This window comes from Phodopus roborovskii, unplaced genomic scaffold (genome assembly GCF_943737965.1).
Source record: "Phodopus roborovskii unplaced genomic scaffold, PHOROB, whole genome shotgun sequence".
NCBI lineage: Eukaryota > Metazoa > Chordata > Mammalia > Rodentia > Cricetidae > Phodopus > Phodopus roborovskii.
The window spans coordinates 25735370-25747668 of NW_026126409.1; the positions used below are offsets into that span (position 1 = coordinate 25735370).

Below are 12299 nucleotides of genomic sequence, written 5' to 3' on the forward strand. Positions count from 1 at the left end.
GTGACTAGCTTATCTTGGGGACATACAGGGCAGGGATGGGTTAAGGAACTTCATCTCGCTGGCACCCAGGAGGCATGTTTGGCATATGCCATGGTCCCAGCTGCTGTTATCTTCCTGGTAATTCTCTCTGGATGGCTCCACAGCCGCTTCCATCCCCATCCTGGCTCCCCGGATGCTCTGTCTGTAACCCCAGCCAGATGAGATCCAGATTCGGGCTGGCAAGTGTTCCGGCAGTGTGTGTAGAAGCATCCAAGTGTCCAATGTACGTGTGTGCATTTGCGCGTTTGCTGGCAGTGGGGGTAGGGTGATGGAAGAGAAACAGCAGCTGGCCAACTCCTTCTTCCCGTAAACAAGGACATGTGACTCCCACCTCCTTGGGCGCCAGAGTCAGGGCTTAGTGGAGAGACTCACAGGCACAGCTCTTAGGCTAACCTTGCCTTCTGTTGCTTATGGACCTTCTCCCCAGGACCCACCATGCTGGGAGGAAAGGAAATGCTCTTCTGAACTCACTCAAATATGCGTGACACCCCTGTGCTTCCAGCGACAGCTATCTGGTGACTGAACCCATCATCCCTCAAGCCACCCTTCAGCAGCTACGGTTCCTGCCACCTCAAAGATGTGCCCCGGTAACTGGCTCTGGGCCTCCATGACTTTTATGGCCCGTTTCTCGCGCAGCAGCTCACGATCCCCTGTTCGTACTAGAGGGGGACTGGAGGAGATGCCCACCGCCCATCATCCCTTCCTCAACGTCTTTGAACTAGAGAGGCTTCTCTACACAGGCAAGACAGCCTGTAACCATGCCGACGAGGTCTGGCCAGGCCTCTACCTCGGAGACCAGTATGTAATGGATAGGGGTGGGGGGGCATGTCTGGGTATGTTCATGTGTGTCCAAGGAGAAAGGTGGCAGGCTATTCTGCCGATTCCAGGTTGAAGATTGAAGGGAACAGATCCATGAACAAAGAGTAAAAGTAAGAGGGTTTGAGGGATTCAGAAGGAATTAGTAAAATACTCAACTCTGGACAAAGAAACTCTTGAGGAAATTGTGGTACTCCGTTAAGCACATATGAAATGCCAACACTATAGGCTAGGCACATTGTTCTGACCTTCCAGCTATTGGGCCATGGCTTTGAGAAAAGGTAGTCACTAAGATAGGAACAGTAGGTCAAAAGCTGAAGGGGAGACCAAGCTAAGCCACCGAAGTCCAGAGTAATGAAGAAGACAGCCATCAAAGGGGGCTCATTCCCGAATATGTGATGTTTTGATTCTTGGTTTTGGCACAGCACTTTCTTAATCCTCACAGTAGCTCTGTGAAGTAAGGGGTCACTCTCCCTGGGTTACTGATGAGGAGAGGGGAGCTCAGCAACGTTGTGTTTGCACCAAGATCACACATCCTAGAAGCAGGAGTGCCAGCTGTCTGTGTATTGGGTTCAATGGTCTTTCAAGGTAGGGAATTTTCACTAGATGGTTTGTCTATGCTAGTATGACCATCCTGTCTGAGGGATTTCTACCACTAAGCTGCTAGGCTGTGGACCAGATAGATGTCTGAAGGTGACTATAGATCACAAATAAGATCCCTAGATTAAGTAGCAAACAGAAGAGGTTCCAGATGTTAAGGAGAATTTAAATAGCAGTAGAGGGTTGGGGACTGAATATTAGACCAATATAATCTGGAGATTATCAGGGATCTATTTATTAGTTAATGTATTTATTTGTGTGTTTTATGTATATGGTTGTTTTGCCTGCATATGTGTCTGTCTGAACCCCAGAAAAGGGCATTGTATCCCATGGAACTACATGTTATAGACATCTGTAAGCTGTCATGTGGAAGCTGGGAATTGAATATGGGACCTCTGGAAGAGCAATCAGTGCTCTTAACTACTGAGCCATCTCTCCAGCCCCCACATTCATTTATTTGTTCTCAGAACCAAATCCAGAGTACTGCGCAAACTAAGCACACACCCTACCATGAAATTACATCCATAGTTCTAGCAAAAACCTGAAATAGGAGCTGGTCCCACATCTCTCCTGATGGACACAACCCTCCACAGTTCCCGGGCTGCCCACTGAGGATCTCTCTCTCTCTCTCTCTCTCTCTCTCTCTCTCTCTCTCTCTCTCTCTCTCTCTCCGTCTGTCTCTCTCTCTCTACCTGGACACGTGGTGTCAAGAAAATAACTTCTTTGAAGTGTTCTAACCTCTCCCCAGCTAGCGGTCTCTCTCAATGTACACTTTCCTCGTGTGAAACCAAGATTGGTTTTGCAGATCTTGAATTCTTTCGTCCTAGTTCTGCCCTTTAGAGCCACACAGATCAAGGAAAATTCCACTTCCTCAGAGCACTCCCAATATTTGATTACAGTCATCTTAACCCCATGCCTTCAGAGTTCTCTTCCCTAGTGCAACCATTTCCAGACCTCTCAAACACTGCTCACAAGATGAGACCCCCCAACTCTGCCGTCTTCCTGTGTCCTAGGCCATTAGTAAATACAGTGGATGTACATAGCCAACAACAAGCATCTAGGATGAAGTTTCCTGGCATCTTGGCATATCTATTCACTTCTAACTTCTATTTAACACAGGGACATGGCCAACAACCGCCGTGAGCTTCGTCGTCTGGGCATCACCCATGTCCTCAATGCCTCACACAGCAGGTGGAGGGGCACCCCTGAGGCCTATGAGGGACTAGGCATCCGCTACCTGGGTGTCGAGGCCCATGACTCACCCGCCTTTGACATGAGCATCCACTTTCAGACAGCTGCGGACTTCATCCATCGGGCACTGAGCCAGCCAGGAGGTAGAAGAGAAAGCAGAAAGGGAGATGGGGGGGGGGGAGGGGGGTTGACAATGGGTGTGGCATTCAGGAGTCACAGGATTCAACAATGGAGCAAAGGCTTAGCAGTAAGACAAACTGCTTTGGAACTAAGGAACTAATTTAGGTGCTAAGGAAAGAAAAATGTTTTCACAATCATCTTTTTCAAGGTAGTACTTTGAAAGGTGATGGGGGCATCATTTAAAATGAAAAGCTACTCCTAGATACTGAAGTTATGAATATCATAGCTTTTATGTTTTTAAACTTATTTCCATACGCACCTGTCCCTAAAAAACATAAAATATGGTTTTAAAATACTTAGTTATCGGGAAAAAAGTGCAGTTGGCCCTCAGTATTGTTGAGTTCTGCATCTTTGGATTCAACCAACCACAGATTGAAAATATCTGGGGGGGGGGGGGTGGAAGTATTATTTCAAGGACAATATTATTGTCACAAGTATTTACAGAGAATTTACCTTGTACTAGTGAACATAAATAATCAGGGGCTGATCAAAGGTGCACGAGCGTGTATGGAGGTTTTATGCAAATGTTTATCATTTTATATGTGGGAACTGAGCATCCACTGGTATTGGGAATGGGGAGATTTTCTGGAAATCAACCCACACCAAATATCAAGAAACAACAACATATGTAGATAAAGATACAGTCAGTGGTTGAGAGAAACAGCAAGAGAGAAGGAAGCGGAAGTAGGGTGTGCCCATAGTCCCAACTACTCCAGAGGCTAAAACAGGAGCCCCGTTTGAATGAAAGCTTGAGCTTAGCCTGGGCAACATAGCAACACCCAGTCTCAAATACCAAAATTTCAAGCGTCAAAGGAGTTAGGGAGGAACTGGGGGGTGGGGGATGACTCTGGTGGTAAAGAACACATCATATGCGCGCACTGTCTCCTAGCACTGGGAAGGCAAAGCTTTGGATGCTCGTTGGGATGCACCTGTCTAGCCTATTCTGCAAACTCCAGATTCAATGAGAGAGGCTATGTCAAAAATAAATAAATAGATGGAGAACAGCCAAGCACCCAACATTGACTTCTGACCTCCACAAGCACACATACCCTCCACAAACACATACACATGCATCCACCATACACTGGTACACAAAAGGAAGGAAGGGTTAGGGAAGACCTAAGACAGGCCAGATTCAACATGGAAGGATTCATGCACTCAGCCAGTGTCAGCGCAGTCCCTGTTCAAAGCTCAGATTAACAATAGAACTGAGACTGTACCCTTCAGCTCCACTCAGGTTCATGAGCACCAAGCTTCAGAATTCCTGCTCCATTTTATTTTGCCCAGTCCTCACCCCTTTACCAGGGACCTTCATTATTTATTGTTTGTTTGAAATACTCAGAAATGAACCCTAGGTCTTTCTCATGCTAAGCACAATCACTGTAGGTGTGTATCTGTCTGTGTGTGTGTGTGTGTGTGTGCGTGTGGTATGTGCACACATGTGTCACTGATGGATCTGTGGAAATGAGGGAACGATGTTGTAGAGTCAGGTCTCTCTGACCTTTACATGAGTTCTGAGGATGGACCTCAAGTCATCGGGCTTGTGTGGAAAATCCCTTTGCACACTGAGCCATCTCACCAACCTAGGATCTGCATTCTAAACACCACTCATCCTTACCCATTTGCTCATTCCTGCCTCTGTGTGCCTTTGTTTACCTTGGTCTATTCACTTGGCTCTGCTGATCTTTTCCCAAGCCTCCTCCAGGCCGTTGATTGGCAGTCTGTCAGATGTCTCTTTGTCTGCCTCTTCACAGGGAAGATCCTGGTTCACTGTGCTGTGGGAGTGAGCAGATCAGCCACCCTGGTTCTGGCCTACCTCATGCTATACCACCGCTTCACCCTTGTGGAGGCCATCAAAAAAGTCAAGGATCACCGTGGCATCATCCCTAACAGGGGCTTCTTGAGGCAGCTCCTAGCCCTGGACCGGAGGCTGCGGCAGGGTCTGGAGGCATGAGGGAAGGGAAATCAGGCCAGGTTCCTGGGTAGTTTCCTGGCTCCCAGATGGGAAGAGGAGACCCAGGAGGCAGGTAGGAGAAAGGCCATACAACCCATCCTCCCTCAGTGGCAGGAGCGGGAAGGGCCCCTAGGCCACTGTGACTCTTTGTGGAAGGGGATGGAGAGCTAGGTTGGGCAGTGTGATAGGTGGGGGCTGCTGACAGCTGGGGCTGTAAGATGGTTCTATGATGAGGACAGCACCAGATTCCAGCAGGGTGTGCAATGACTCAGAATCCCTTCCCCTCATTGTGTTCACAAGTTCCCCTCTCTCACTTTCCAAACAAAAGGACCACTGCTGTGCAGGACCTGAGCAGTGCTGGGAGGGGGTCGGATGCCAGGGATGCAGCAGCAGGACTGTGAAGGAAGGTTACAGGGTGCATAAAACAGGAGAGAAAGAGTTGGTGATGGAGTGGTGTGAGAGCCACAAAGCCAGAGGAAGAAACCCACAGGTGTGCAACTCCGGGAAGAGGTGTGGGAGGACTGGCATGGCACCCCAAGGGAGCTGCTCAGGGACAAAGGACCGACTGGTGAAAGACACCAGTGTCTCTAGGTGGTCATATTCTCACTGAAAACCATGCATCTGGAGCAAAAAAAATAAAGTTGTGAAAAAGAGGAGAGTGTCTTTGCATCATTAACAGTTTGACTCCCTAGACTCGCCCAGCTCACTAACCAACCAATTCTTACATAGATAGCACTTTGAAATATTGAGCTGTTATTCCTAACTTGTCCACAAGGAGACAGCAGAGGACAAAAAAACCTGTGTTCTGTAGCCACTTAGTGATACTGCCCAGAAGAGACATCTTACATCTTCCCAGGATAGGGTCCTCTGTCCCCTCAGGCTGATGAGACAACAGAATATTAATCTTAAATCAAGATCAGCCCCAAGTGTCCTGCTTTGGGTGCCAAGGTATTGATTAAAGTACTGTTGTTTTCTCTTCTAATCCTTCCAGGTTTCCCTCAGAGGAATGTAACCTTAGTAAGCTTCATAAAAAGGTTAGACAACCAGGAAGAACAGGATGTTATCTCAACTGCCAGAATGCCACCACAACTCTTGCCAAAAAAAAAAAAAAAAAAATGTGTGCTCAGTATCTGTCAGAATGGGGAAAGAGAATAGAAAGAAATGCAAGTGAAAAATACAGGGGAAAATAATGAGCCAGCAAGCTAGCTCAGCAGCCAGTAAAGGCACATAGCACCAAGCTTGATGAGCTCAGTTTGATCCTGGGACCCACATAACGGCGGGAAAAAACACAAGTCCCACAAGCTGTCCTCTGACATTCATGTGCACGCTATAGCATGCATGTGCGCGCGCGCGCACACACACACACACACACACACACACACACACACACACACATATACGTCCTAAAAATTTTCACTTACATATCAAGTGTATATCCCACTAAGAGCATAGAATTCTAAGGTTGGAAGGCGCCCCAACAGATTCTGTAAGTTTATGTACTGAACTTTATTTTATGTGCATTGATATGAAGTTGTCAGTCCCCTGGAACTGAAGTTACAGACAGCCATGAGCCACCATGTGGGTGGGTGCTGGGAATTGAACCCAGTCCCTCTGAAAGAGCAGTTGGTGTTCTTAACTAGTGAGCCAGCACCCTACTCAAAGGTTCTACTCACCTTTTCCATACTTGAATATCTCTGCTGACTGGAAACCATGTCCCTCCATTTCAGCATCTCTAAGTTCTGTTTGCCCGAAGTAGTTCTGGCTACTTCTGTGGGATTATTGTAGTCATTTAACAGTTAAGACTTGAGCTTGGCATCTAGGAAGCTGTGAGGTCTGTCGCCGTCTGTTACTCACACTTACCCCAACTCTTGAGGTATAGCGGGAGCTCTCTGATTTCAATCTAATTCTCCCCTGACCCTGTTCTTTCATACCAAGAGCTGTTTGTTCTTGGCTGTCAGCATCTGTCATGTTCCCACTCACCCTACCAGCCTTGCCGATATTGGCATCTCTCCCTTCTTATAGGAAGCAGAATTCTCATCTCAGAATTTACAGACTCTGAACCTCCAGGGAGTCCTGTGAGATGGGGAGAAAATCAGGCTAATCATCTGAGGACACATTTGTCAGAGGAACAGAGAAGTCTTCATAAGCAGTGCTGGCTCTAATCAAAATAAGTTGGTTCCCTTATAGAGCCATGTGCCAAAGCCAGGTGTGGTGGCTCACATGTATAATTCCAGCACTCTGGACATGGAGATGGCATTGAAGAACCCCCTGCAAGCCTTGTAACATAGAACTCACCGCAATCAATAAAGAAAACTATGTGTCAAAAGAAATATAAGCCAAATGTGGTGATGCACTCAGCACTCAGGAGGCAGAGGCAGGTGGATCTCTGTGAGTTTGAGGCCAGCCTGGTCTAGAGTGAGTTTTAGGACATCTAGGGCTACACAGAGAAACCCTGTCTTTAGAAAACAAAAACATGTAGGGCAACACAGGGAAACTCTGTTTTGGAAGAAAAAACATTTCAATTACAAAAAGAATTAAATATACTTAAAAAGGAATCTGGGGATGGGAATATGCCAATGGTAGAACACTTGGGTAAATTTTTATTTCCAAGAGGGCCTGTATTCAATCCCCAACACCACAAATGATGATGATGATTGTGACAGACAATGATGACTGAAAAGTAAGTGAAGCTCATAGAAGGACTCACTATAACTACGACTCCGGCGGTATAGCATGTGTGTTACTGGTAACAAGCCCCAGTGGCTACTACCATGTTTGTTCAGTCCAGGTCGGGGCCTAGATTTTTTCTTTTCATGATGAATAACTTGAGAATTTGACTCTAACTTCTCAAAGAAAAGCATCTAGAGTATACATGAGTAGAGAACGGGGTAGGTTATATATTGTCATTAGTTAATGACCTAGCTTTATTTCTCTTGCTGTGATAAAATGTCTTGACAAAGGACAGCTTAGGGGAGAAAGTACTTATTTGGCTTAACCATTCCAGCTCACAGCCTTTGATTCCCTGGGAGTCAAGGCAGGAGCTTGAAGCATCATGTCCTTAGTCAAGAGTAGAGAGAGAATAAACACATAGGTCCTTATTTGTTTGCTCTAGGACTCAGCCCAAACTTTCTCTATCTTCCAAGGTTCAAAGCCCAGCACAAGGAATACCACCTTTCATAACGGGCTGGGTCTCCCTATCAAACAAAGGCAACCACCTGCTATTTTTGATGTGTCCATAGGCCAATCTGATCTAAATGCTTCCTCATTAGACTCTTTTGAGCTAAGTCTGGGTATGTCAAATTGAAAACTGACTAATGCAGTGCTGGGAAGTAGGCTCAGCAGTTAAAATCATGTATTGTTCTTGCACACAACTTGGATTTGATTCCCAGCACCCACAACAGGTAGTTGACAATTGTGTGTAACTCTAGCTCCAAGGGGCCCATATCACTCTTAACCTTCTCCAGCATGTCTGTAAACACACACAGACACACATGCACCCACAAACAAATATTTTTTAAGAAATCTAACCAGTATAGTTATCAAAGCCACGTGAGGGCCATACAGAAGCATAAGTCTGTGTTTATGGATACTAACCCTTGTGAAGTAAGTATAAGCGCCATTGTATAGTAACAGGGAGGCCAAAGTTAACTAGCCTTCCCAGGGTCCTGCAAATAGAAAAATGGAAGAACTATCATTTAAACCTGGGCTCTCTGGTTCTACTACCGCTATGCTTGGCCTTCAGTTTCTGTCCTACACACATACCCTCACCCTCACCCCCACCCCCCACTCCCCACCCCCCTCCACCCCCAGCACTCCTGCCGCGCACATGTATGTGTATGTGTTTTTTTTTGAGGTGTAGGAAGAGGAATTGCTGCTGAAAAACTGCCCCAGTGTTTAAGAACCAGCAGCCTGCTCTTACTGACTTGGCTGTACGTCTGAAGTAGCTGTTAGTCAAGGATCTCCCTGGCTTTTTTTTTTAAAGATTAAACCTCCCCCCAAAAGACCGATCTGACTCAAAGGGAACAGGAGGGGCCATAGCCTCATCATAGCACAGTTCCGTCCTCCAAGCCAGTCATGTAACCCTTGTCATAAGTGATCTGGCTCCAACCTACAAAAACAGGTTCAGTCTCCAATGTCCTCCATCCTCTCCTTGAGCAGCTGCCCATTTGAACCCCCGGGGGGGGGGATGTGTTAAATATAGCAGGCTATGCCTCCAACCAACTGAGCCACAGCCCTCTGGAACCGTCTGTAACTGGTTCCAGTCTGTCTAGTCATTGAGCTCTTTCCCTTGTCTCCAGCCTCCTCCTCTGCACTGTTGACTCAAGCCTTGAAGCAGGCCTAGGAGACCTGGCTGCCTCTGGGGAAAAGGAGGGATGCTTGTCCAATTCTTCACCCCTGTAACTAGCCCCAGCTGGGAGGTGCCCCAAAAGTACAGCTCAGAGCAAACTGCTGTTTGTGAACCCAAGGAGACAGGTGCATCTGGAACAAGACAGGTAGCTACCTTAGAATTATGCTGGCCCCCAGAGGGCTGCACATTGCTGTACCCTGGGGCCCCTGCTGGAAACAGAGCCCTTGAGATCTGTCAGACATGGGACTCATGCCAGTGTGTGATGGTTTCTCCATCGAGATGGTGATAGCACTACAGCATTGATTGGAAACCAATAGGAACATGGAAGACAGTGGTGCTGAGAATGATTTGAATTGTAGGGGGCTGGCTCAAGGAATTTCAGAAGAGAAGAATTCTAATATGTGGCCTAGAGACCATTCTTGTGATATTTTGTTAAAGACGTGGCTGCCTTTTGTCCTTGTCTGAATAGCCTGCCTGAGACTAAAGTGAAGAGTTTTGGATTAATTCTATTAGCAAAGGAAATCTCAAATTAGCCTAGTATAGGCTCTGTCATGTGGTTATTAGTGGTAACTCTCAGGAAGATTTGCAATGAAAAGAAACAAGCTGAGCAGAGCAAATTACAAAATGTAAATTTTGAGGAGAAGAACAGCACAAGGATGTGGAATGGAGTTAAGTCCTGTGCTCAAGGAGATAAGTGGGTTAAGAAATGAAGTAAAGGAAGTGATGGCCTCAGGGAGGGACTCTACCCAGCTAAATTGAAAAATTTTGGAAAGAAACTAAAGAAAAGACTAGAGCTGGGTGTGGTGGGACACACCTTTAATCCCAACACTGGGAAAGCAGAAGCTGGCAGATCTCTGAGTCTGAGGCCAGCCTGGTGTAAAAATCCATTTCAGGACAGCCAGGCTTCACAGCAGTGAAGGACAGAAAGCTGTAATTGGACAAGGGGGCCATTTTCCAGCCCCATCAAGCAGCAAAACTTGGCAGCTTCTGCACCCATGTGGTTCTGGTTTTTAGAGTTAAGGATAGAAGAAGCAGGTTATGGAATTTGCTCCCAAGATTAACAACAGCCACCCAACCCATGTATGTGTCAGGGTGTCCTGGAATGGCGGCCTAGATAGGTCATTGACTGAAGCTGTGAAGGTGAAGCCTGAATTGCCCTGGAGAACCAAAGACGTTGGAGATACTAAAGCCATGGGATACCTGCTAAGGAGAGCTGCTAATGGAGTAGAACCAGCCCAAGAGAAAAGAATGGGTTGCAGTCAACAAACTGAAAGCTGTTGGGAGATCTGAAGAGCATTTTGACATCAGACATGGAGATGCAGTGTTTGGAGTTTGCCCTGCTGGATTTTGGTCTTACATGGTCCAATATTTCCTTACTATGCTTCCTTCTCTACATTTTGGAATGGTAATGTATATCTGTACCATTATATGTTGGAAGTATGTGATCTGTTTTTTATTTTGATTTTATAGGGGATGGACTGCATTGTTTTGTGTGTCAACTTGACCCAATCTAGAGTCATCAGAGGAAGGAGCCTCAGCTGAGGAAACACCTCCATGAGATCCAGCTGTAAGGCCTTTTCTCATCTAGTGATCGATGGGCAAGGGCCCAGTCCATAGTGGGTGGTGCCAACACTGGGCTGCTGGTCCTGGCTTCTATAAGAAATCAGGATGAACAAGCTATGGGAAGCAAGCCAGTAAACAGCACAGCACAGTACATGGCCTCTGCATTAGCTCCTGCCTCCAGGATCCTGACATATTTGAGTTCCTGTCCTGACTTCCTTCAGTGATGAATAGCAATACTGAAGTATAAGCCAGATAAACCCTTTCCTCCCCAACTTGCCTTTTGGTCATAGTATTTTGTTGTAGCAAAAGAAACCCTAACTAAGACAGAGTATTACAGCTAAAAGATTTCATGAATCTCAGAAGAGACTTGGAATTATAGACCTCTTTTTTTTTTTTTTTTTTTTTTTTTTTAACTAGGCAAAGAATTTTATTAACCCCTTTCCAAACTTTATTCCCAGGCTTCTTCAGCTTAAATTGCTGTAAAGAATGAATTGTGTTTAAGCAAAAACTGAAAAGAGCTGCAGTGTCCAGGGGCTTAAAAATATTAGAGATCTAGATTTTATCAGATCCATAAACAAAAGAATTTTAAAAAGCAGTCATGATATAAGATAGCAGCTCCTGTGACTTCTGCAAGTGTCACCTTCTTCAGAAGTCGCCTCAACTCAGTTTGCCTCGTTCTTAGAAGCCTCATCAAAATTCTCCACCAGATCAGGGACTTCATCATCATCCTCTCCAGTAGCCAGTGGTGCTTTTCCATCCACAGATTGTTTGGGCAGAGCTTCAGCCAGTCTCCTTAAACTAGTCAGACTATCTGCTCCAAGCTGGTTTAGGATGCTGGGAAGCATTTCTGTCAGCTGCTTTGTCTCAGCGTGGCCTGTAATGGTGAAGGTGTTTGCTGCCAGAGACGCCTGAACTTTAGGGTTGTTAAAATGGATCACTGTTCCTTGGTTTGTAAACATGTTCACCTCTTCAATACCAGAGATAATGTTCACCCCTAACTTCTTTAAGGAGAACTGCAGTTTTTTGTCGTCTGCTGTGGCTGTTCTGTGGACCACCTTCTTCTTTCTGCGAGCAGTTCCTTTGCCACCAATGCGCATTTGTGCCTGCAGCTTGGCCAATTTCTCCTGGTTCACGATCGTTTCTTTCATCTTGTCGGAGTGGAAATGGGGCCGCGCGGGGGACTAGGGTTCGCGCTCAGGGGGTCTCAGGCAGACCGGCTGAGATGGAATTACAGACTTTTAAACACTGGGGAGACTGGGATAGACTGTGGGGGACTTTTAAAGTTGGACTAAACGTATTTTGTATTATGATATTGTTACAAGCTTACGGGGAGCCAGGGAGCAGAATGTAGTAGTTTGAATGTAATTAATCCCCATAAACTCATAGGGAGTGACAATATTAGGAGGTGTCACCTTGGAGTAGGTATGGCCTTGTGGGAGGAAGTGTGTCACTGTGCGGGGTGGGCTCTGATGTCTCATATATGCTCAAGTCATACCCAGTGTGACAGTCCACTTCTTGTTGTCAAGATGTAGCCAGCACCATGTATGTCTCCCTGCACGCTGCCATGCTCCCAGCCATGATGATACTGGACTGAACCTCTGAACTGTA

General features: G+C 46.3%; 2 protein-coding genes across 2 annotated transcripts; one reads left to right on the forward strand and one right to left on the reverse strand.

Moving 5' to 3' along the window:
• Nucleotides 1–555: 555 nt before the first annotated feature.
• Dusp26 (dual specificity phosphatase 26) lies at nt 556–5337 on the forward strand. Its single transcript, XM_051182226.1, has 3 exons — nt 556–837; nt 2575–2789; nt 4581–5337. The coding sequence occupies exons 1-3, from the start codon at nt 617–619 to the stop codon at nt 4778–4780; spliced, it is 636 nt and encodes a 211-aa protein (XP_051038183.1). The 5' UTR covers nt 556–616; the 3' UTR covers nt 4781–5337.
• A 5889-nt stretch (nt 5338–11226) lies between these two features.
• On the reverse strand, nt 11227–11909 carry LOC127220393 (transcription factor BTF3). Its single transcript, XM_051182227.1, has one exon. It carries the CDS (start codon nt 11837–11839, stop codon nt 11354–11356), a length of 486 nt encoding a protein of 161 aa, XP_051038184.1. The 5' UTR covers nt 11840–11909; the 3' UTR covers nt 11227–11353.
• Nucleotides 11910–12299: the final 390 nt, after the last annotated feature.